This window comes from Lepidochelys kempii, chromosome 24, assembly GCF_965140265.1.
Source record: "Lepidochelys kempii isolate rLepKem1 chromosome 24, rLepKem1.hap2, whole genome shotgun sequence".
NCBI classification, from domain to species: Eukaryota; Metazoa; Chordata; order Testudines; family Cheloniidae; genus Lepidochelys; species Lepidochelys kempii.
Genome location: NC_133279.1, coordinates 18261719 through 18286378, shown reverse-complemented (window position 1 = coordinate 18286378; position 24660 = coordinate 18261719). Strand labels below are relative to the sequence as shown.

The following is a 24660-nucleotide window of genomic DNA, read 5'->3' as shown; positions in this document are numbered from 1 at the left end:
ATGCCCCTAGAGACCCCTCCCCATCCCACTCCCCTCAATCCCACCCCAGAGACCCCTCCCCATCCCCCTCCCTCAATCCCACCCCAGAGACCCCTCCCCCATCCTATTCCCCTCAATGCCCCTAGAGACCCCTCCCCCATCCCACTCCCCTCAATGCCCCTAGAGACCCCTCCCCCATCCCACTCCCCTCAATCCCATCCCAGAGACCCCTCCCCCATCCCACTCCCCTCAATGCCCCTAGAGACCCCTCCCCCATCCCACTCCCCTCAATCCCACCCCAGAGACCCCTCCCCATCCCACTCCCCTCAATGCCCCTAGAGACCCCTCCTCCATCCTATTCCCCTCAATGCCCCTAGAGACCCCTCCCCATCCCACTCCCCTCAATGCCCCTAGAGACCCCTCCCCCATCCCACTCCCCTCAATCCCACCCCAGAGACCCCTCCCCCATCCCACTCCCCTCAATGCCCCTAGAGACCCCTCCCCCATCCCACTCCCCTCAATCCCACCCCAGAGACCCCTCCCCATCCCACTCCCCTCAATGCCCCTAGAGACCCCTCCTCCATCCTATTCCCCTCAATGCCCCTAGAGACCCCTCCCCCATCCCACTCCCCTCAATCCCACCCCAGAGACCCCTCCCCATCCCACTCCCCTCAATGCCCCTAGAGACCCCTCCCCCATCCCACTCCCCTCAATCCCACCCCAGAGACCCCTCCCCCATCCCACTCCCCTCAATGCCCCTAGAGACCCCTCCCCCATCCCACTCCCCTCAATCCCACCCCAGAGACCCCTCCCCCATCCCACTCCCCTCAATGCCCCTACAGACCCCTCCCACCTCCATGCCCCTCTCCTCCAACTGCCCGAGCAGGGCTTCCCCCGCCCCTCGCGGAGTGGGCGTGGCTGACCGACTCTTCGGGGAGGGAATGCCCCGCCCTTCTCGCCTAGGGGCGGGGCGGGGCGGGGCGGGCAGGTTTCCTTTCCTCTCCTCTCCCCTCGCCTCGCGCCCCAGCCGTTAGTCGCGTTTTGCCGGGCGCGAGACCAGGTCTCTTTCCCGCGCTGCCCGCTGATTGGCGGCCGCCGTCCTTTCGCCCCGCGATGATTGGCCATAATATACCGATGCCCCTCTATGATTGGCTAGAGGTTTTGGCGGGCTCTGGTAGAACAAGGCAAAGGGTTGTGGGGGAAGAGGCTGGTGCAGCCCAGTTCGACCAATCCAGTCACTGGGTGGGGGGGCGACCCCAGAGCCTCAGGGCTGAGGGGAGAGATGCCAACCTGGTCTGAGCCCCAGGGGCCGAGGGGAGAGATGCCAACCCGGGCTGAGCCCCAGGGCTAAGGGGAGAAACGTCAACCCGGGCTGAGCCCCAGGGCTAAGGGGAGAAATGTCAACCCGGGCTGAGCCCCAGGGGCCGAGGGGAGAGATGCCAACCCGGGCTGAGCCCCAGGGGCCGAGGGGAGAGACGCCAACCCGGGCTGAGCCCCAGGGCTGAGGGGAGAGACACCAACCCAGGCTGAGCCCCAGGGCTAAGGGGAGAAACGTCAACCCGGGCTGAGCCCCAGGGGCCGAGGGGAGAGAAGCCAACCCGGGCTGAGCCCCAGGGCTGAGGGGAGAGACGCCAACCCTGGCTGAGCCTCAGGGCTGAGGGGAGAGACGCCAACCTGGGCTGAGCCCCAGGGCTAAGGGGAGAAACGTCAACCCGGGCTGAGCCCCAGGGGCCGAGGGGAGAGACGCCAACCCGGGCTGAGCCCCAGGGGCCGAGGGGAGAGACGCCAACCCGGGCTGAGCCCCAGGGGCCGAGGGGAGAGACGCCAACCCGGGCTGAGCCCCAGGGGCCGAGGGGAGAGACGCCAACCCGGGCTGAGCCCCAGGGGCCGAGGGGAGAGACGCCAACCCGGGCTGAGCCCCAGGGGCCGAGGGGAGAGACGCCAACCTGGGCTGAGCCTCAGGGCTGAGGGGAGAGACGCCAACCCGGGCTGAGCCCCAGGGCTAAGGGGAGAGATGCCAACCCGGGCTGAGCCCCAGGGGCCGAGGGGAGAGACGCCAACCCCGGCTGAGCCCCAGGGGCCGAGGGGAGAGACGCCAAGCTGGCCTGAGGGTCAAGGGGAGAGATGCCAACCCTGGCTGTGCCCCGGGGCAGAGGGGAGAGACGCCAACCTGGGCTGAGCTGCATGGGATGATGGGGGTAGACCCCAACTAGATTAAGCCTGTGAGGCAGGAGATCCCAAATTGAGCTGAGCCTGTGAGGCAGGAGGACTGCTATTCAGGCTGAACCCCAAAGATCCCAAAAGGGGCTGAACTCCAGAAAGGGAAGAGACACATGTTGGACCCTCATTTCATTGTCCCCTTACAGAGTTTACTGGGGTGGCAGGACAAATTGTCAGGCACCATGAGTGACAATGCTGGAGAAGGGAGAGCATCAGAAAAGAGGAAAGAGCAGAAAAGCAGGAAAGCAGGGGAGAGTTCCAAGGTGAGGAGCCCAGGGGAGCAGCTGCTGGGAGCAGGTGACCCCCATGGGGAGCTGGGAAATTTGTCTCATCTTCCCCATTGCAGGAAGGGAGAGCATCTAGGATTCCACCTGCAGGGGAAGGAGCACGTGCCCCTGTGCCTTGGGAGGCAAGAGCCGTGGGGCTGAGACCCCCAGCACCATCACTCCCTGTCTCCTGGCCAGAGATAATAATCAGGCCCAGGAGATTAATTTAAAATTAGACCCTCACTTTTCCATTCCAAATGGTCAGTCAGTGGAAAAGGTAGGAGATGAGATGCTGCACAGGGCCAATTTCCATACACATTTCTCTGCCCAAGAGATTTGCTGCTATTGTTCTAGGGTGGGTGGACAGGGAAGGAAGGAAGTGTTCCCTTTTCTTGAGAAAATTTGGACAGTGACTAGTGAACATAACACACCTGTGACACTTTTCTTTACTTGATTAGGTGGAAGATGAATTCAAAGAGCTGTCCATCTATTTCCCTAAGGAGCAATGGACAGAGATGGGAGACTGGGAGAAAACCCGTTACAGGAACATGAAGCGGAACTATGAGTTTATGGTTGAACTCGGTGAGAGGGCCAGCTGGGGGTGAAAAGGGCAACTCCAAGTGGCACAAGCAGCTGGAGAGTTGAAGATGTTGTATTTAGTCCTTCTTTAAGTCTCCTCCCTCGTTTTGGGAGGGAAGAGACATTGAGAGTTTGTGTCTTTGGGGCAGAGAGAAGCCAGAGTATAAATCCAGTATAGAAAACACTCACACTCTGTACCTCCCATTTCAGACCTTAGGCTTAGGTGAATGTCCTGGCTTCTCCATTTGCTGTTTCTGTGATGAGCCTTGTAGGCACTTGAGGCTTCTGCAAGCCCTCTGGCCTGGCAGTAGGAGTCCTGAGGTGCCAGGCGAGCCTCACAGGTCTTCCAGATTAGGACACATGGCACTGCCACCAGGTTCCCGTGCCTGTATTCCCAGTGCAAGGTGTTGGGAAGGGGTGTCACTGCATAAGCAAGACTCAGATCATGTCAGCTGTTATCGCTTATAATGGATTTCTTTGTTAGGCCTTCCTACCCCGAAACCTGCATTTATGTGTCGTGGTCGACGTCCCCCAAACCCCATCATAGACGACTCTGAGTCTGATGAAGACTGGACACCAAAACCTTTAGGTAACAGAGCAAAGAAGTTTCAGAGTAACAGCCGTGTTAGTCTGTGTTCGCAAAAAGAAAAGGAGGATTTGTGGCATCTTAGAGACTAACGAATTTATTTGAGCATAAGCTTTCGTGAGCTACAGCTCACTTCATCGGAATTCCCGATGAAGTGAGCTGTAGCTCACGAAAGCTTATGCTCAAATAAATTCGTTAGTCTCTAAGGGTATGTCTACACTACGGAATAAGGTCGAATTTATAGAAGTCGTTTTTTTAGAAATCGGTTTTATATATTCGAGTGTGTGTGTCCCCACAGAAAATGCTCTAAGTGCATTAAGTGCATTAACTCGGCGGAGTGCTTCCACAGTACTGAGTCTAGCGTCGACTTCTGGAGTGTTGCACTGTGGGTGGCTATCCCACAGTTCCCGCAGTCTCCGCTGCCCATTGGAATTCTGGGTTGAGATCCCAATGCCTGATGGGGCTAAAACATTGTCGCGGGTGGTTCTGGGTACATATCGTCAGGCCCCCCTTCCCTCCCTCCCTCTCTCCGTGAAAGGAAGGGCAGACAATCGTTTTGCGCCTTTTTTCCTGAATTACCTGTGCAGACGCCATACCACGGCAAGCATGGAGCCTGCTCAGGTAACCGTCACCGTATGTCTCCTGGGTCCTGGCAGATGCAGTACGGCATTGCTACACAGTAGCAGCAACCCATTGCCTTCTGGCAGCAGACGGTGCAATACAACTGGTAGCCGTCCTCGTCGTGTCTGAGGTGCTCCTGGCCACGTCGGCTGGGAGCGCCTGGGCAGACATGGGCGCAGGGACTAAATTTGGAGTGACTTGACCAGGTCATTCTCTGTAGTCCTGCAGTCAGTCCTATTGAACCGTCTTATGGTGAGCAGGCAGGCGATACGGATTGCTAGCAGTCGTACTGTACCATCTTCTGCCGAGCAGCCATGAGATGTGGATGGCATGCAGTCCTTCTGCACCGTCTGCTGCCAGCCAAAGATGTAAAAGATAGATGGAGTGGATCAAAACAAGAAATAGACCAGACTTGTTTTGTACTCATTTGCTTCCCCCCCTCCCCTGTCTAGGGGACTCATTCCTCTAGGTCACACTGCAGTCACTCACAGAGAAAGTGCAGCGAGGTAAATCTAACCATGTATCAATCAGAGGCCAGGCTAACCTCCTTGTTCCAATAAGAACAATAACTTAGGTGCACCATTTCTTATTGGAACCCTCCGTGAAGTCCTGCCTGAAATACTCCTTGATGTAAAGACACCCCCTTTGTTGATTTTAGCTCCCTGAAGCCAACCCTGTAAGCCGTGTCCTCAGTCGCCCCTCCCTGCGTCAGAGCAACGGCAAACAATCGTGCATCTGAGTTGAGAGTGCTGTCCAGAGCGGTCACAATGGAGCACTCTGGGATATCTCCCAGAGGCCAATACCGTCGAATTGTGTCCACAGTACCCCAAATTCGAGCCAGCAAGGCCGATTTAAGCGCTAATCCACTTGTCAGGGGTGGAGTAAGGAAATCGATTTTAAGAGCCCTTTAAGTCGAAATAAAGGGCTTCATCGTGTGGACGGGTACAGGTTTACATCGATTTAATGCTGCTAAATTCGACCTAAAGTCCTAGTGTAGACCAGGGCTAAGATGCCACAAGTCCTCCTTTTCTTAGAGCAAAGAAGTGACTCTTCATTTTAATGAGCTATCATTACTGGGCATCTCCAATGACTGAAAGATCCTTGGGGGAATCAGCTCCTTGCCACATAGTCCCCAGCCTCAAAGGTCTCATGTTGCCCTTTTCACCCTTCTAGCTGTGGAGAACTGGAGAAGATTCACTTTGGAGCTCCTTAACATGACACTTTAATTTACCACAAGGGTTGCAACTTGAGGCTCTCCTTGCTCTAATCTGGGGCATTCAGGTTAAAAAATGAACAGTTTATTTTTTATTCACAAACATCCTGTATCAGCAGCGAGGCAGCATGAAATGTGGAACATGTACAGAGAAGTTCAAAGGGTCTGAACCACTCTGTGACACCCTGGGGCTTATGGGTTCAGATAGATTCAAACTGCTGCTAAGTCAAAGGCTGCTTCAAGCACTCACGCTGTATGTTATTTATAAATATTAAATAATTTTATGATGAGTGAATAGCAGTTTCTTACATAACAAAGCATTAACCTAACATCCTGACCTCTACACCTTGCTTTGTTAAATTGTTACCTTGCACAGTGAAACCAGTTATATTGTAACAGCTACGTAGTGGTTGAGGAGGGCTGAGACGACTTCCTTAGAGCTTCTCTATCTCTGATTTCTGTGATTCTGTGACAGTAAGTCAGAACATGAAACGGCTGGCAGCTTCCTGCCTGTGACACTTACAATTTCGGTAATGTTTGTTTGTTTGTTTTACACTTACAGTTAAAACCTTCAGGCCACCATGTAAATCTGGCAGTATGAAACAGGAAAAAAAGAAAAGGCAGAACGTCAGTCAAGTAAGCTTACTAAGTACTTTTTGCTTAGATAAGGAATCTTACAGAGGAGGTGAACCCCATTTTTAATTAACAAATGCCTCTACAGTGACATGAAAAGTGTTTTTATGTGCTAGTTATACTGCTGAGTCAACTAATAATGAAATAATTATTATGACACTTCCTAGGGGTACGAGGGCTGTGGGGCACCTCACTACCACCTGCTCTTAGCATGAGGCAATCTTGTCTGTACTTGTTGTGGATCAGCTCCCTGATTCCAGGAGCCCCAGGCACCACAAGCACTCCCCTCTCAGCCTAAGCAGGCTTTGCTGTCCCTCTGCAGGGCAGAGATAGGCACTTTCCAAGCCCTCTGTGCATCCCCCTGGAGCATGCAGCCCCTGTTCCATTGGCCACTCACAGTAGTCACAGTCACAGCTGTTCCCAAAGGCACAGGACACCCCAGTTTACCAGTTACACCTCAGATCACTGCTCTGCTTAACATGCAGCAGAGGTTATAGTGAGAACAAATCCAAGTTCAATCAAATGATAGCAAGTAGAAATATTGGAAACAAATGGTTACAGATAAAATCATAACATGCTTTTTAGAGCCTAGACTTAATTAACAAGATACCCTCAGCTTTAATAAAGTATTGATCACCAGCACTTTTCAATCAGGTCGGCTGTGATCCCCTTTTCATGAGACAAGCTGCTCCATCAGCTTGTCCCTAGATGCCGGATATGCAGCCCCAAATATAGCAAAACAGTCCTTTAATCTTCATTCATAAACCAGATGCTCTCCTGCTGTGTCCCTTCGATTTTGGGATCCCTTGTCTTTTTCACAATATTGGTTGGCTGGTGGCTCCACCAAGGGTGAGAAAGCAGAAGGAGACTCCGCTGGTTGGAAGGCATGAGATGCTATGTCCTGAGGTTGGGAGTTCCACGACCACCACTCCCAAGAGGAGAAGGCGGGTGGTGGTGGTCGGGGACTCTCTCCTCCGGAGGACTGAGTCATCTATCTGCCGCCCTGACCGGGAAAACCGAGAAGTCTGCTGCTTGCCAGGGGCTAAGATTCGCGATGTGACGGAGAGACTGCCGAGACTCATCAAGCCCTCGGATCGCTACCCCTTCCTGCTTCTCCACGTGGGCACCAATGATACTGCCAAGAATGACCTTGAGCGGATCACTGCGGACTATGTGGCTCTAGGAAGAAGGATAAAGGAGTTGGAGGCGCAAGTGGTGTTCTCGTCCATCCTCCCCGTGGAAGGAAAAGGCCTAGGTAGGGAGCGTCGAATCGTGGAAGTCAACGAATGGCTACGCAGGTGGTGTCGGAGAGAAGGCTTTGGTTTCTTTGACCATGGGATGGTGTTCCATGAAGGAGGAGTGCTGGGCAGAGACGGGCTCCATCTTACGAAGAGAGAGAAGAGCATCTTTGCCAGCAGGCTGGCTAACCTAGTGAGGAGGGCTTTAAACTAGGTTCACCGGGGGAAGGAGACCAAAGCCCTGAGGTAAGTGGGAAAGCGGGATACCGGGAGGAAGCACAGGCAGGAACGTCTGTGAGGGGAGGGCTCCTGCCTCATACTGGGAATGAGGGGCGATCAACAGGTTATCTCAAGTGCTTATATACAAATGCACAAAGCCTTGGAAACAAGCAGGGAGAACTGGAGGTCCTGGTGATGTCAAGGAACTATGACGTGATCGGAATAACAGAGACTTGGTGGGATAACTCACATGACTGGAGTACTGTCATGGATGGTTATAAACTGTTCAGGAAGGACAGGCAGGGCAGAAAAGGTGGGGGAGTAGCACTGTATGTAAGGGAGCAGTATGACTGCTCAGAGCTCTGGTACGAAACTGCAGAAAAACCTGAGTGTCTCTGGATTAAGTTTAGAAGTGTGTGCAACAAGAGTGATGTAGTGGTGGGAGTCTGCTATAGACCACCGGATCAGGGGGATGAGGTAGATGAGGCTTTCTTCCGGCAGCTCACGGAAGCTACTAGATCGCATGCCCTGATTCTCATGGGTGACTTTAATTTTCCTGATATCTGCTGGGAGAGCAATACAGCGGTGCATAGACAATCCAGGAAGTTTTTGGAAAGCGTAGGGGACAATTTCCTGGCGCAAGTGCTAGAGGAGCCAACTAGGGGGGGCGCTTTTCTTGACCTGCCGCTCACAAACTGGGTAGAATTAGTGGGGGAAGCAAAAGTGGATGGGAATCTGGGAGGCAGTGACCATGAGTTGGTTGAGTTCAGGATCCTGACGCAGGGAAGAAAGGTAAGCAGCAGGATACGGACCCTGGACTTCAGGAAAGCAGACTTCGACTCTCTCAGGGAACGGATGGCCAGGATCCCCTGGGGGACTAACTTGAAGGGGAAAGGAGTCCAGGAGAGCTGGCTGTATTTCAAGGAATCCCTGTTGAGGTTACAGGGACAAACCATCCCAATGAGTCGAAAGAATAGTAAATATGGCAGGCGACCAGCTTGGCTTAATGGTGAAATCCTAGCGGATCTTAAACATAAAAAAGAAGCTTACAAGAAGTGGAAGGTTGGACATATGACCAGGGAAGAGTATAAAAATATTGCTCGGGCATGTAGGAATGTTATCAGGAGGGCCAAATCGCACCTGGAGCTGCAGCTAGCCAGAGATGTCAAGAGTAACAAGAAGGGTTTCTTCAGGTATGTTGGCAACAAGAAGAAAGCCAAGGAATGTGTGGGCCCCTTACTGAATGAGGGAGGCAACCTAGTGACAGAGGATGTGGAAAAAGCTAATGTACTCAATGCTTTTTTTGCCTCTGTTTTCACTAACAAGGTCAGCTCCCAGACTGCTGCGCTGGGCATCACAAAATGGGGAAGAGATGGCCAGCCCTCTGTGGAGATAGAGGTGGTTAGGGACTATTTAGAAAAGCTGGACATGCACAAGTCCATGGGGCCGGACGAGTTGCATCCGAGAGTGCTGAAGGAATTGGCGGCTGTGATTGCAGAGCCATTGGCCATTATCTTTGAAAACTCGTGGCAAACCGGGGAAGTCCCGGATGACTGGAAAAAGGCTAATGTAGTGCCAATCTTTAAAAAAGGGAAGAAGGAGGATCCTGGGAACTACAGGCCAGTCAGCCTCACTTCAGTCCCTGGAAAAATCATGGAGCAGGTCCTCAAAGAATCAATCCTGAAGCACTTGCATGAGAGGAAAGTGATCAGGAACAGCCAGCATGGATTCACCAAGGGAAGGTCATGCCTGACTAATCTAATTGCCTTTTATGATGAGATTACTGGTTCTGTGGATGAAGGGAAAGCAGTGGATGTATTGTTTCTTGACTTTAGCAAAGCTTTTGACACGGTCTCCCACAGTATTCTTGTCAGCAAGTTAAGGAAGTATGGGCTGGATGAATGCACTACAAGGTGGGTAGAAAGATGGCTAGATTGTCGGGCTCAACGGATAGTGATCAATGGCTCCATATCTAGTTGGCAGCCGGTATCAAGTGGAGTACCCCAAGGGTCGGTCCTGGGGCCGGTTTTGTTCAATATCTTCATAAATGATCTGGAGGATGGTGTGGATTGCACTCTCAGCAAATTTGCGGATGATACTAAACTGGGAGGAGTGGTAGATACGCTGGAGGGGAGGGATAGGATACAGAAAGACCTAGACAAATTGGAGGATTGGGCCAAAAGAAATCTGATGAGGTTCAATAAGGATAAGTGCAGGGTCCTGCACTTAGGACGGAAGAACCCAATGCACAGCTACAGACTAGGGACCGAATGGCTAGGCAGCAGTTCTGCGGAAAAGGACCTAGGGGTGACAGTGGACGAGAAGCTGGATATGAGTCAGCAGTGTGCCCTTGTTGCCAAGAAGGCCAATGGCATTTTGGGATGTATAAGTAGGGGCATAGCGAGCAGATCGAGGGACGTGATCATTCCCCTCTATTCGACATTGGTGAGGCCTCATCTGGAGTACTGTGTCCAGTTTTGGGCCCCACACTTCAAGAAGGATGTGGATAAATTGGAGAGAGTCCAGCGAAGGGCAACAAAAATGATTAGGGGACTGCAACACATGAGTTATGAGGAGAGGCTGAGGGAGCTGGGATTGTTTAGCCTGCAGAAGAGAAGAATGAGGGGGGATTTGATAGCTGCTTTCAACTACCTGAAAGGGGGTTCCAAAGAGGATGGCTCTAGACTGTTCTCAATGGTAGCAGATGACAGAACGAGGAGTAATGGTCTCAAGTTGCAGTGGGGGAGGTTTAGATTGGACATTAGGAAAAACTTTTTCACTAAGAGGGTGGTGAAACACTGGAATGCGTTACCTAGGGAGGTGGTAAAATCTCCTTCCTTAGAAGTTTTTAAGGTCAGGCTTGACAAAGCCCTGGCTGGGATGATTTAACTGGGAATTGGTCCTGCTTTGAGCAGGGGGTTGGACTAGATGACCTTCTGGGGTCCCTTCCAACCCTGATATTCTATGATTCTATGATTCCGTATGCAAATAGATGTACCTTGTGAGACACACATGATTGGCCAGAGAGATTAGGGCCTCCGACCCTGCCTGAACAGAACTTGTTTGAGGCCTGTCACCGCTCAGTGACCTGCTTTTAACTTCAAGGCATTAAGAACATAATTTCCAGTATAGATACCTAACTTCTTAAATATTATCCTTACATACCTTTCATGATTATGATGATCTACCTATTGGCACCTGGTAGAGACCTTGCATGCTACTCTTTGTGAACTATGGTGCATATACTTGTCACAGGGATCCCTGTAATACTCTATGCCCCCTCTGTCCTCTGCCAGTTGACACAAAGAGGTTCTTGGACCACAATTATCAATTAAATAATTAATGTTAAATGTAATAATTAAAACCCAGAACCTCAATCAAATGATTGTAAAAATAGTTATATACACCAATAGGATGCATATACAAGATGGGGAAGGGGAGAAAAAAGCATTTATATAAAAGGCCAAGAAAAGCTTTAAGACTGAGGATCATTTTTCAGAATATCTCAGTGGAATTGTTGAGTTTCTGCCAGTGGACTCAAACACATTGCAGATAGAAACAAATTCACTTCAAGGCTGCTTCTTGACGTGGCAAATTTCAGAGGGGAGATGTCTAATACAGGCAAGCCACAAACTTTCTGCCGGAATGGGAGTCCAGAGCAACATCAACAGTTACATCAGGATTGTAACATTGGGACAGAATACTTCCTGGCAAGACTGATACGCCCCCTACTGGTTGGTAGAGGGTCTTACGATGGTAGAGCACAGAATTTTTATTCCAAAGTAGAGCTGGCTGAAAAATGGAAACATTTCACTAACTATTTGGGTAACAATTTCAAAAACATTTTCAAAAAAAATTAAAATGTTATGAACAATGTAACAAAAAATGGAAAAGTCAACTTTTTTGTGAAACAATTTATTTGTTTGTTGTTGTTTTTTTACACAAAGACCATTTTTCCATTCTAAAATTTTATTTAAAAGCTTTTGACTGGCTTTATACAGTAGACACAGTATCAGATTAGGCAAATATCAAATCACCTTAGTGAAGAGGTCAGTAGGTAAATATCTGTATTTTAAGCCTTGTAGATAACTTGCTCCTTGCCTCTCACCCTCCATATATCCCCTTTGGATTATCAAAGGCCACCAAAGAGAATATTCAAGTCAAATTGTATGAGACCCTGTGATGAGGTGTGAACCCCACATTGGCCCTGAATGGATTAATGTGGGCCTGAGGGGTGAGTTATATTACCTTGGTGCACCTGGAGGGAGAGCCAGGTGTGGCTGATCATGAAGCCCAGCTGGGCAAAAGCAGGTTGGTTAGGATAAAGAAAGGAAGCAACTCGCAGAATGAATGTCTATAATCGTTCTAGGGGATTAAGGAGGTGGTAAGGTAGAGGCCAAGTAGGCGAATAATCTAAGCCCTGGCATCCTAGCGGGAATAGAGGAGGCTGGTAAGCAGCTGGGGAGAAGGGAGCCATGGAGAGGAGAAGGGACTGGGGGTGTGCCCTGAAAGAAGGGAGGGATTTGGAGTCAGACTGCTAGGAAGAGGAGAGAGTACTTTGGATGGGGCTCTGTGGAGGAACAGACTAAGGGCCTTAAAAGGCCAAGCCTGAGAGAGGCTGGCTAGGAAGGAGTCCAGGGAAACAGCAGCAGCAGCAGCAAGGAGTAGAACTGAACCACTGGCTAAAGCAGGCCTAGGGAACCTTTTTTCTATCACCGGGCCATTGACTCACAGAAAAAAATCAATCGTGGGCCACATACAGCCCTGTGGGGGGGTGCCAAAGCTTCCCACCCCTGGTGGGGCGAGCAGGCACTCATGGGGGGCACTGAGGCTCGGGGCTTCCAGCCCATGGTGCTGAGACTTGCCATGGGCCAGATGAAATTAAACAAAGAGCTGGATCTAGCCTGTGGGCTGTAGGTTCCCTGCCCCTGGGCTAGGGTTCCTGGGCTGGGACCTGGTGTAGTGGAAGGGCCCAGGCTCCCCTATCTGCCACTGGTAAAGTGTCATGAGCCCAGAGGAGGGGACAAGGACACTGGAAAACTTTGAGGTAAAGATGTGAGGACCAGAGGCCTCATGTTGGAGGCCCAAAGATCCTTTGGTGAGGATGTTGGGCTTTCTGTTGCCCTGGAAGGGGTGGACTAAAGTGTGACCTGGCAAGAAGGCCAAGTTATGGGAAGAGAGATTGCTGCGGTGATGGAGCGACTGTCAGCAGGGGGAAGAGGAGTACTTGTGGCACCTTAGAGACTAACCAATTTATTTGAGCATGAGCTTTCGTGAGCTACAGCTCACTTCATCGGATGCATACTGTGGAAACTGCAGAAGACATTATATACACAGAGACCATGAAACAATACCTCCTCCCACCCCACTCTCCTGCTGGTAATAGCTTATCTAAAGTGATCACTCTCCTTACAATGTGTATGATAATCAAGTTGGGCCATTTCCAGCACAAATCCAGGTTTTCTCACCCTCCGCCCCTCCACACACAAGGATAGGTTCCTGGGTTAGTGGTTCTGTTGTGTGGTATGTGGTTGTTGGTGAGTATTTGCTTCAGGTTGTAAGGAGAGTGGTCACTTTGGATAAGCTATTACCAGCAGGAGAGTGAGTTTGTGTGTGTGGTTTTTGGAGGTGGGGGGTGAGAAAACCTGGATTTGTGCTGGAAATGGCCTACCTTGATTATCATACACATTGTAAGGAGAGTGATCACTTTAGATAAGCTATTACCAGCAGGAGAGTGGGGTGGGAGGAGGTATTGTTTCATGGTCTCAAATAAATTGGTTAGTCTCTAAGGTGCCACAAGTACTCCTTTTCTTTTTGCGAATACAGACTAACACGGCTGTTACTCTGAAACCTCTCCTTACAATGTGTATGATAATCAAGATGGGCCACTTCCAGCATAAATCCAAGTTTAACCAGAACATCTGGGGGAGGGGTAGGAAAAAACAAGGGGAAATAGGCTACCTTGCATAATGACTTAGCCACTCCCAGTCTCTGTTTAAGCCTAAATTAATAGTATCCAATTTGCAAATGAATTCCAATTCAGCAGTTTCTCGCTGGAGTCTGGATTTGAAGTTTTTTTGTTGTAAGATAGCGACCTTCATGTCTGTAATTGCGTGACCAGAGAGATTGAAGTGTTCTCCGACTGGTTTATGAATGTTATAATTCTTGACATCTGATTTGTGTCCATTTATTCTTTTATGTAGAGACTGTCCAGTTTGACCAATGTACATGGCAAAGGGGCATTGCTGGCACATGATGGCATATATCACATTGGTGGATGTGCAGGTGAACGAGCCTCTGATAGTGTGGCTGATGTTATCCCCTGAATTCAGGGTGATGGTGTCCCCTGAATAGATATGTGGGCACAGTTGGCAACGGGCTTTGTTGCAAGGATAGGTTCCTTGGTTAGTGGTTCTGTTGTGTGGTATGTGGTTGTTGGTGAGTATTTGCTTCAGGTTGGGGGGCTGTCTGTAGGCAAGGACTGGCCTGTCTCCCAAGATTTGTGAGAGTGTTGGATCATCCTTCAGGATAGGTTGTAGATCCTTAATAATGCGTTGGAGGGGTTTTAGTTGGGGGCTGAAGGTGACGGCTAGTGGCGTTCTGTTATTTTCTTTGTTAGGCCTGTCCTGTAGTAGGTGACTTCTGGGAACTCTTCTGGCTCTATCAATCTGTTTCTTCACTTCCGCAGGTAGGTATTGTAGTTGTAAGAATGCTTGATAGAGATCTTATAGGTGTTTGTCTCTGTCTGAGGGGTTGAAGCAAATGCGGTTGTATCGCAGAGCTTGGCTGTAGACGATGGATCGTGTGGTGTGGTCTGGGTGAAAGCTGGAGGCATGTAGGTAGGAATAGTGGTCAGTAGGTTTCCGGTATAGAGTGGTGTTTATGTGACCATTGTTTATTAGCACTGTAGTGTCCAGGAAGTGGATCTCTTGTGTGGACTGGACCAGGCTGAGGTTGATGGTGGGATGGAAATTGTTGAAATCATGGTGGAATTCCTCAAGGGCTTCTTTTCCATGGGTCCAGATGATGAAGATGTCATCAATATAGCGCAAGTAGAGTAGGGGCTTTAGGGGACGAGAGCTGAGGAAGCGTTCTAAATCAGCCATAAAAATGGACATCATGCACATTGTAGGGAGAGTGGTCACTTTGAATAAGCTATTACCAGCAGGAGAGTGAGTTTGTGTGTGTGGTTTTTGGAGGTGGGGGGTGAGAAAACCTGGATTTGTGCTGAAAATGGCCCAACTTGATTATCATACACATTGTAAGGAGAGTGATCACTTTAGATAAGCTATTACCAGCAGGAGAGTGGGGTGGGAGGAGGTATTGTTTCATGGTCTCTGTGTATATAATGTCTTCTGCAGTTTCCACAGTATGCATCCGATGAAGTGAGCTGTAGCTCATGAAAGCTTATGCTCAAATAAATTGGTTAGTCTCTAAGGTGCCACAAGTACTCCTTTTTGCGAATAGACTAATGCGGCTGTTACTCTGAAACCTGTCAGCAGGGGGTGCCATTTGGGGAGAGCTGCTGTGCCATGTCTGACCTGGAGAAGGTACTCCATTGCTGCAGTGGTCAAACTATTTTTACATGGCCATCTGTTCCTTGTAGTCTTTTGTATGTTAGTTTCTCCACATGACAGGCTCTGGGTAGAGAGAACCAGAACAGTACAATTATTGTAATGGAAAACGACTTTGTGTGCAGAATGAAAAGACAATGCTGGAGAAGGCCTCTGAGAAGGAAGTCTCTGAAAATCAAACCAATGCTGAGAAATTGGACAAAAATTCAGATGTGGGCACCAGAATCCCTGTCACTAATGTTGTTGATCTGAAAACTGGTAAGCCCAGAATGTGGACAAATCTCCTCTGTATTTTCATGGTCGCTCTGAGGACTATTAGGTCTGCAGCCTATGAGATTTGGTGGGAGGAGCTCTCTGCATGCCAGGGGTTACAGAGGGACATGTAAATCTCATTATCTGTGGAAACATGGAAATATCTCTGATTATAGTGAAGTCCAATTCAATACCACAGCTATTCTTACTGCTGCTTTTCCCTTGAGCTCTCAGTCCCTGAGTCCATCCCTCAGCACCTAAGCTCACAGCCACCAACTTGATGGGATTGCCTTCAACTGGTTGCTTAGGGTACTGTTGGGTGATGCAAGGCAGGGTGAGTCTCCATGGCACTCCTGTTGTTGCCATAGGAAACCAACACTAGACATCTAACCCGGCCTGAGTCAATCTTGCCAATGCGAAGCATGGTCATCAGGAAACAGACTGGCCTCTTTTTGCTGTTTTGCTTGGGTCTGAATTCTCGCATACCAGCCCACCTGAGGCTGTTGGCACTAAGATCAGAGGACAGTGAGCTAGACACAAATTTAAGGAGACAGTGTCACTGCTTAATCAATTATAGTCAGGAAGTGTCAGAGTCAGCAGTGGTTTTCAGTGCTCAGCTCCTAGAAACTGTGGTATGGCTCATATTTATATATGTTTTCATGTGCAAAGGGCCTGATTCTTACATATTCTGTAGCCACTTTGCTGTGTAAAGCAGCCTCAATATAAATGAGATTTAGGTCTGAAAATGCCATTGCCTATTTATTTCTATCAGTTCTGGTACTGCACAGACTAACCTACTCAGTATAATTCCCCTTTTAGATCTACCCAGGTTAGCAGTTTCTAAAACCCAAGGGCAGAGCTCCCAAGTTAACACATACAGCTTACGAAAGAGAGAGAAAAAAGTGTACGTTGAAATAAGTGAACCACAAGATGATGATTACTTATGTAAGTCACATGGTTTCTTTCTCTTTGAGCCCCTAATATTTTTCCTTATATGGCCCCCTGCACTATAGTATCTGAGCACCTTAAAAGTATTTAAGAAAAGGAATAAAGAGATACAGATTATTCCTATAAACCATGCAGGAGAAATAGCTGGAGGAGGGGTGGTTCAAAATAAAAGTTTTGTATTTAATTCTGAAAGTCCTCCTTAACTCTTGTGGCACTGAGTTCCATAGTCTTGGCCTAGCTCCTGTGATAGTTGTCTCCTGAACTCATGAAACTCTCCTCTTGGTCAAGAGTTTCATTGTTCTGATGGAACGTAACTCTCTCCCACAGAGGGCTCTTAATATGAGGAGAGACCTGGAATTGGACTGTCTATTCTATAAGGAGCCAGTGCAGAGCGCTAAGCATTGGGTGACATGTTCACAGCGACCTGCATAGCTAAACAGGTTGCTGTGTCCACTTTCCACTGAGTGCTTGCTGGAAGCAATATACCACCTGACAGAAATTCTCTGAAAATGTGCCTCGGAAATGTGGGGGGAAAAACTTCAGACTCTCTTCAATTCAGCCAATGTGCAGCAGCTGGAGTGCAGCTATCTAGTATGTAACCCAGCCACCTGTGTGCACTAGGGCCTGTGTGATGGGGTTAATGGTCTGGTATGCAGATAGGGGAGATGGAGCTGATAAACTAACTGATGGAGTCAATGTTCTGTTTCTCTTCCTCCTCTAGTTTGTGAGGATTGCCTGACATTCTTCATTGACGAGTGTTCAGTTCATGGCCCTCCAGTTTTCATCAGAGACCCAATAGTAGAAACAGGACAGGAAAGGAGAGCAGCTCTCACTTTGCCCCCAGGGATGAGAATTGGGGTTTCAAGTATCCCACAGGCGGGGCTTGGAGTCTGGAATGAGGCAGACACCCTGCCGGTTGGAGTTCATTTTGGCCCATACGACGGAAGGATAACAGAGGAGGAGGAGGCAGCCCACAACGGCTATTCTTGGCTGGTATGAATTGCTCATGATGCTTTTGTTTCTATTACAACACTGTGCTATGTTCTAGCTCATCAAAGTGTGAAAGGAAGGAGAGGAAGTATGCTCCTTGGCACTGAACTCTCACTCTGTTTTATTAATTCATGTTTTATTAGTATGATGATACATCAGCATTTCTCAGTGTCTGTCAGGGAGGTGGCATGAGGGGCTTGGGAAAAGTAGCCATTAATATGTTTAGGCCTTTAACACATGGCACTTTCCTAGCAGGGTGCAGTTGCTTTAACTTTCCTGATGCTGGTGGCAGGCTCAGCTTTCAAAGTTTGTTGGGAGACACTGTTTGAAGGCCCAGGTTCTGATCTCAGGCTTTGTCTACGCTACACACCTTTTAGTGACACAGCTGTGCTGCTACAGCCATGCCACTAAAAGTTGCATGTTGTAGCTGCTGTTTGTCGGTTGGAAAGAGCTCTCCCGCTGGCAAAGTGCTGTTCACACCAGCACTTTTCGTTGGTAAAACTTTTGTCCTTCGGGGGGGGTTTCACATCCCTGAATGACAAAAGTTTTGCTGACAAAGTTCCAAGTGTAGACAAAGCCTCAGTTACACTATGCAGCCTCCTTAAGTTCATTGGGATTGTCACTGTGAGCACTGTTTGGCCCTGTCTGTTCTGTGTGTATTCACACTTGCAGGATTTCTTCTGAACTGTGTTCAGGATATAATGAACCCAAAGCACGACACTTGTGTCACGGAGTCACTGGGCAATTCTCTGGAACTACTCCATACGAAGCCAGTCAGGACTCTGGGGGAGCCTCCTCTCTGAGCAGACTGTCTCCAGGGCAAAAAGCCTACACGGCTTCGACCTTCCTGGCCTGACCTCAGAGCATTCAGCATCCCCTGCCCCACCATGCACTTCCCACAGCGAGTCTGCACAGGCGGGCCTCCTGGGGAAGCCAGTGGGGCCTGCACCCCACCTCCACAGTCAGACATGACTCTCAGCCAGCCAGTAAAACAGAAGGTTTATTAGACAACAGGAACATGGTCTAACACAGAGCTTGTAGGTACAGAGAACAGGACCCCTCAGTCAGCTCTATCTTGGGTGGCAGGGAGGCCAGAGCCCCATCTGGGCCTCCCTCCATTTCCCCAGACAGCTCCAAACTAAAAACTCTCCCTCCCCTCCTCTGGCCTTTGTCTCTTTCCTGGGCCAGGAGGCCACCTGATCTTTGTTCTCCAGCCCCTTCAGTTGGCACCTTTGCAGAGGAGGAGCCCAAGCCATCAGTTGCCAGGAGACAGGGTGTCGGCCATTCTCTGTGCAGACAGCATCACACTGGCCCTCTAAGGCTCTGCAACAATCACACACCCTTATCCCATCACCTAGATACTTAAATGCATAGGGGAAACTGAGGCACCCACACAGTATTCAGAGAAAACATTAAGAACATTCCCACTTCGTCACAACTTGTCACTTATTTATCATATTCTCTGTATGGAGAATGCCTTATTGATTCCTGTGTGTCTTGTTTGGTTCAACTCCAGATCACCAAGGGAAGAAACTGGTATGTATACATTGATGGAAAGGATGAAACGAATGCCAACTGGATGAGGTAAGTCCCTGTACTCCTATCCTCATCAGTACAATCACAGAATGTTAGCTCTAGGATAGTCAGTGTTTCAGGTGTTTGAAGACACAGGATTCATTTTTACAGGCTGCAGCACACCCAATCCATCACTAAGCATGCAGTTATTTACCCAATCCTGTTAGCATTCACAACATGATATTCTCAGCATTAAGATTGCAACACAAACCCCAAAACAAAGTGCCCGCCTGGTTAGGGAGAGAGACAGCATTAGCCCTCCAATACCCAGACACAGAGAAGCATATTGAGGAAGCTTCATTCATCAGAATTTCCTTTCTATAAAAGTTGTACAGATTTTTTTTTGGCTCCAAGTCATCTCACTTTCATAGACTTAGTGGGAGTGGATGAGCTTCCAAAACACCTGACGCAGCTTTCAGATGTTACTGGCTAGGCTCTGAAATCTCCTGGCATGGACCAATAACCTATTAATCCCCATTAAGGAAAATACAGAAGTATTGTGGTTATTTCACTGTTTGATTGCCTAGTTTTCAGGTTGGCACTTCCCTGACTGAAGACCATTGTATTTAACAAATCACTTTCCTAACTGTGACTGTCCAGGTATGTTAACTGTGCTAGGGATGAGGAAGAGCAGAACCTTGTCGCTTTCCAGTATCATGGGAAAATCTACTATAGAGTGTGCAGGGCCATCCTGCCCCATTGTGAGCTTCTGGTCTGGTACGGGGATGAATATGGCAAGGAGCTGGGCATCAAGTGGGGCACGAGATGGAAAAGCGCAGCGCCACCCAAAGGTACCAGACTGTAGCCTTGCTCTAGCTACAAGCTTCCCTTGGCTTGTTTTGAGATGACACAATTTCTAATAACCAGGAACTTTCATTTCTTATCCTGACATCAGTCATGAATGCCCACGGGTAAATGCTTATGCTAGAGAGCCCATCTTGAGTGCAGATGTGCTGAGGGAAGCTGGTGAAAGGAGATGCTGCACCTGCCACTAGTGGTCGGAATGAGTCTAATTATGGGAGCTTCCTGCTATCCCTAGAACAGGTGTAGTCGGTTTGTTTTGGTCAAGGTCCATGTCTCTTGGTCAAGGTGTAGCCAAGGTCCAGACTCCAGAGAAACATTTTTTCACATTGCAATAACAATAATGACAAGTAAAAAGATTTCATGGTCCATTCAAAAGCATCTGGTGGTCCAGATTTGGCCTGCAGTCCGCCTATTGACTACCCCTGCTCTAGGTGATGGTCCAATTTAGAGCAGCTGCTGCTCTGAATCTCCCACTTCAGTTGCCTTTTGCTCAGTTACTGACACCACCTCTCCCCCCCACACACACACACCAGGAGGGGAATCCTCTAGCTCAGTGATTCTCAATGACCAGTCTGTGGGCTAGCACCAGTTGCTGGGATCTCCCTGACACAGTTTAGGAAGGCAGCAAGCAGGTCCCTGATATCAAAATGGTTGAAAAATCCTTAGATTCATGAGGAGACACAAAGACTAGGAACTGCTCAGCAGGTCAGTGCAACAGCTGAAACACTGTCAGTTGCCCCTCCTGCTCTGCGTGTGATTTATTACCCAACCCTCTCCGACCCCAGCATCTGCTTTATATTAAGAGGTGAAGGCTGGGACTAAAAACAGTATTTAAAGTTAAACTAAGCAACTAGGCTAGAGTTTCTCTGACTGGCTATCAGATGATCTGCACAGGGTGGCTAGAAGCAGCATAAATGTTACTGTGGGTGCAAAGCCACCTATCACCCTCACTGTATAGAATCCCAGAGTTCAGAAATTAAACCAGTACCAGATGGCTTTTTTTTTTCTTGTTTTGGAGATTTAAAAAAAAAAAAAAAAAGCTTAAAGGTGGGAGAAGGCTTTGGAGGATGGGGTGTAGCGAGGGGCTGGTCAAAGCCACTATGTCTCTACTGCCACTGAAATCTGCAGTAGAGCCTCCAGGGTCACACAGTGATCCTCGGACTAGGCAGAGCTAGCAGAGTGCTGATCAGTGCACTCCCATCACTGGGAAACACCCAGCAGGGGTTGTGCCTACAGCCTGTCCCGCACAGTGAGGGGAGGAAGGAGGCTCCAGGGGGCCACCAGTGTGAGGAGACAGTCTGCCTTTCGTTTTAAGTACTACTGGGACGGGCAATATAGGTTATGTCTACATTACACAGCTTTTAGCAACATGCCTGTATTGCAACACCCATGCTGCTAAAAGTTGTGCAGCATAGCCACTGTTTGTCAGCTCTCCTGCTGACAAACTTCCACCCCTAAGGAGTAGCATTTGCATTGTCTGCAGGAGCACGCTGTTCACACTGGTGCTTGTTGTCGGCAAAACTTTTGTCTTTTTTGGGGGGGTTAACACCTCTGAATGACAAAAGTTTTGTTCAAGTGCCAGTGTAGACATAAATGCTTGGAGATACAACTCAGAAATGCTTATAGATACAACTCTTTGCCATGGCTTACTCCGCTGGTCTTGGGACAGAGGAGTTGCCCGGGACCAGAACCCCCAACAGCTGGGAGAGGAGAGAAAGAAAATGACACTCATAGCAGTGACCTAGAACAACCAGGCACAGTTGTCCCAGCTTCAGGTCTGAATCTGGCCAACTGTCAGGGGATAGAACTGAACCCTGGGGAGGAGTCCCACATTAGGTCTGGTACTACAGGGAACGGTTTATTTTATATCCTAAAACTAAAGTCTGAGTGTCACTAATTGTCTGGTGTTCTTGGCCCTTCCTATGTGGCAGGATAGTAGTGCAAAGCCTCTGGAAGGGCCAGCATGTTGGAACAATTGCCATTTCCTACCTGAATTCTGGTTTGTTTTTTGGACAGTGCATGGGCAGGATCCACACTGCCATCCATGCCCTCACTGGAGGCTGGCTTGCAGCAGCAAAGATTACCTCCACCAACACTTGAAGCGTAAGCACCTGCCTACCAAATTGCAGACTGAAGAAGACGAAGGTGCTCTGGGAGGGGAATCTTGCCCTAAAACCAGAGGTCTTTCCTTCCCGGGGAATCCACCATCACAGCAGCTCGCACCAAACCCCAGCTCCCTCAGCAAAGGCACGTGGGGAAAGGAACCACACTTGCAAGGGCAGAGGGAAGGTGTTGGAGGTAGAGAGGCTTTTGGTTTACTGTCAAACCTGCCTCCACAGCAGTGGAGGGACACAATAGGGGAGCCACATTCACAGAGCAAAACAGGGGAGGAGGGAGGTGGCGGTCGCAGACAGAAGTGGTATTCCTGCAGTGAGTGTGGGCAGAACTTCCACAGGCCATCGCACCAGATTAGACATCAGCAGAGCCACACAGGAGAGAAGTCCTATCTTTGTGAGTGTGGGAGGAGGTTCAGCCAGTCATCCAGCCTCACCGGCCACCAGCGCATCCACACGGGAGAGAGGCCCTTTCAGTGCCTGGAGTGTGGGAGGAGGTTCAGCCTGTCATCCAGCCTCACCAGACACCAGCGCATCCACACAGGAGAGAGGCCCTTTCAGTGCCTGGAGTGTGGGAGGAGGTTCAGCCAGTCATCCAGCCTCACCGGCCACCAGCGCATCCACACAGGAGAGAGGCCCTTTCAGTGCCTGGAGTGTGGGAGGAGGTTCAGCCAGTCATCCAGCCTCACCGGCCACCAGCGCATCCACACAGGAGAGAGGCCCTTTCAGTGCCTGGAGTGTGGGAGGAGGTTCAGCCAGTCATCCAGCCTCACCGGCCACCAGCGCATCCACACGGGAGAGAGGCCCTTTCAGTGCCTGGAGTGTGGGAGGAGGTTCAGCCATTCATCCAGCCTCACCGGCCACCAGCGCATCCACACGGGAGAGAGGCCCTTTCAGTGCCTGGAGTGTGGGAGGAGGTTCAGCCATTCATCCAGCCTCACCGGCCACCAGCGCATCCACACGGGAGAGAGGCCCTTTCAGTGCCTGGAGTGTGGGAGGAGGTTCAGCCAGTCATCCAGCCTCACCGGCCACCAGCGCATCCACACAGGAGAGAGGCCCTTTCAGTGCCTGGAGTGTGGGAGGAGGTTCAGCCAGTCATCCAGCCTCACCGGCCACCAGCGCATCCACAGGAGAGAGAGGCCCTTTCAGTGCCTGGAGTGTGGGAGGAGGTTCAGCCAGTCATCCAGCCTCACCAGACACCAGCGCATCCACAGGAGAGAGAGGCCCTTTCAGTGCCTGGAGTGTGGGAGGAGGTTCAGGCAGCCATCACACCTGACCTGCCACCAACAGACAAACACCTAGAGGGGAAATACCCTGCAGACCAAACAACTGTCAGAGCTGGCAGCTGACTGACCTGAGGGGTCTGTATCAATCATGGGGGATTCTGGGTAAAGCAGGGAGCTGTACTGATGGACTCCTTAACCTTGGGGGCTTTTGGTTCCTTTGCTTCATACTGACTGCGGTGGTCAGTGTAACCCCCTTCACCTTTCCACTCCTGGGCTGACTGGAGAGAAGCATCCTTCTTCTACTTGCGGAGGGTTTTGTTGTTCACTAAAGCTGGGTACTGCCCCAGCCTCTTTGCTGTCCTGAGTGGCCTGTTGGGTCTGCCTCTCCAGAAGAGACTTGGCCTGTGGCCAACAGGAGCAGCACAGGAGACAGGTGGGCCAGGAGCAGCAGGAATTAAAGCAGTTACTGTAGCTGCTAGGATTGAGTATACAGTAATCTCCTTAAGCTCCTCTCCACACTCTGCTGCAGCCTTGCTACTGTACAAGGTAGGGCTAGGCCAGGGCGGGAGCAAGGCGGGCCTGCTACAAGACCTCCACGTGGTCCTTCGCAGGACCCCCCTCCCATTTGTCTCACACTATGGCTAGTGCAGTGGGAGCCAAGCACCTGGCATGGGTTAGTCAGACTTTACTGATGGGAGGTCCTTATTGCTCAAGAGAGCAAGGCAAGGATGGGGTGACTAACTCCGAATGGGTACCAGCAGGGCAGTGCCTCGAGCTCGGTTCAGGCTCTCACCAATGCACTCCTAAGGCTGGAAATGCCTTGCCTGCCTATTAACACACTGTTGTTCATGTTTTGTTCCTATTTGTTCATTCTCTCCCTCTTGAAGATATTTTCCCTTCACATTTCTTCTTTAAGCCTGTGTTAATAAAAGGAGCTTCTCTGAGACTGATCTTATCCTGCACAGTGATCCCTAATGTTGCCGGCACCTAGTGCCGAGAGGCTGAACAACAGCTTGAGTGGTTCGTTACCCAATGTGCTACACCCAATAATCACAACGGGGTGGAGAAGCAGAAAAGTTTATTTGCAGCTGCAAAAAGGTACAGGGAGAATAAAATCTCAAATCCTGCACCCAAAGCAGGAAGTTACACAGGCTTTTATACATCCTTTTTCCCAGCATACTTATCCAATAGCAAGCTGCCCCAAGTATCCATATAGCCAGCCAATCCAGTTCCCAGGTAGTTCCCTGGTTCTCTGTATCATTTGTTAAACTATACATAAAGCTGCTTTATTCAGCATTGTTCTTCCATATCTGCCCTGTTTGGCCTTGCTTAGTTTCAGGCAATCTGACTCTGCAGCATATCGTTGCAGATCCTCAGCATAACTGCTGTGTGTGCCTCCAGGCGGGGGGGCCAAGGACACTTGGGCCTAGTACGCAGAGCTGCTGCGAGTGCCTCCAGACGGGAGGGGGGGCCAAGGACACCTGGGCCTAGTGCGAGGGGGCTTCATCGACACTCGTGGTCTTCCATCCCCTCAAGTTACCTAGTGGCCATGCCCCAGTGTCCCCAACAACTCCCCCCTTTGAGAACACTCAACAACCTTGGCTCTGAGTTTTCTCACTTGGG

General features: G+C 49.9%; 1 protein-coding gene across 1 annotated transcript; it reads left to right on the top strand.

Annotated features, from left to right (window-relative positions):
• The first annotated feature begins 2381 nt into the window (after positions 1–2381).
• Positions 2382–23113, top strand: PRDM9 (PR/SET domain 9). Its single transcript, XM_073323000.1, has 10 exons — positions 2382–2462; positions 2924–3047; positions 3529–3633; positions 6027–6100; positions 15254–15386; positions 16200–16325; positions 17050–17321; positions 18835–18902; positions 19494–19684; positions 21714–23113. The coding sequence occupies exons 1-10, from the start codon at positions 2382–2384 to the stop codon at positions 23111–23113; spliced, it is 2574 nt and encodes an 857-aa protein (XP_073179101.1).
• The last annotated feature ends 1547 nt before the right edge of the window (positions 23114–24660 follow it).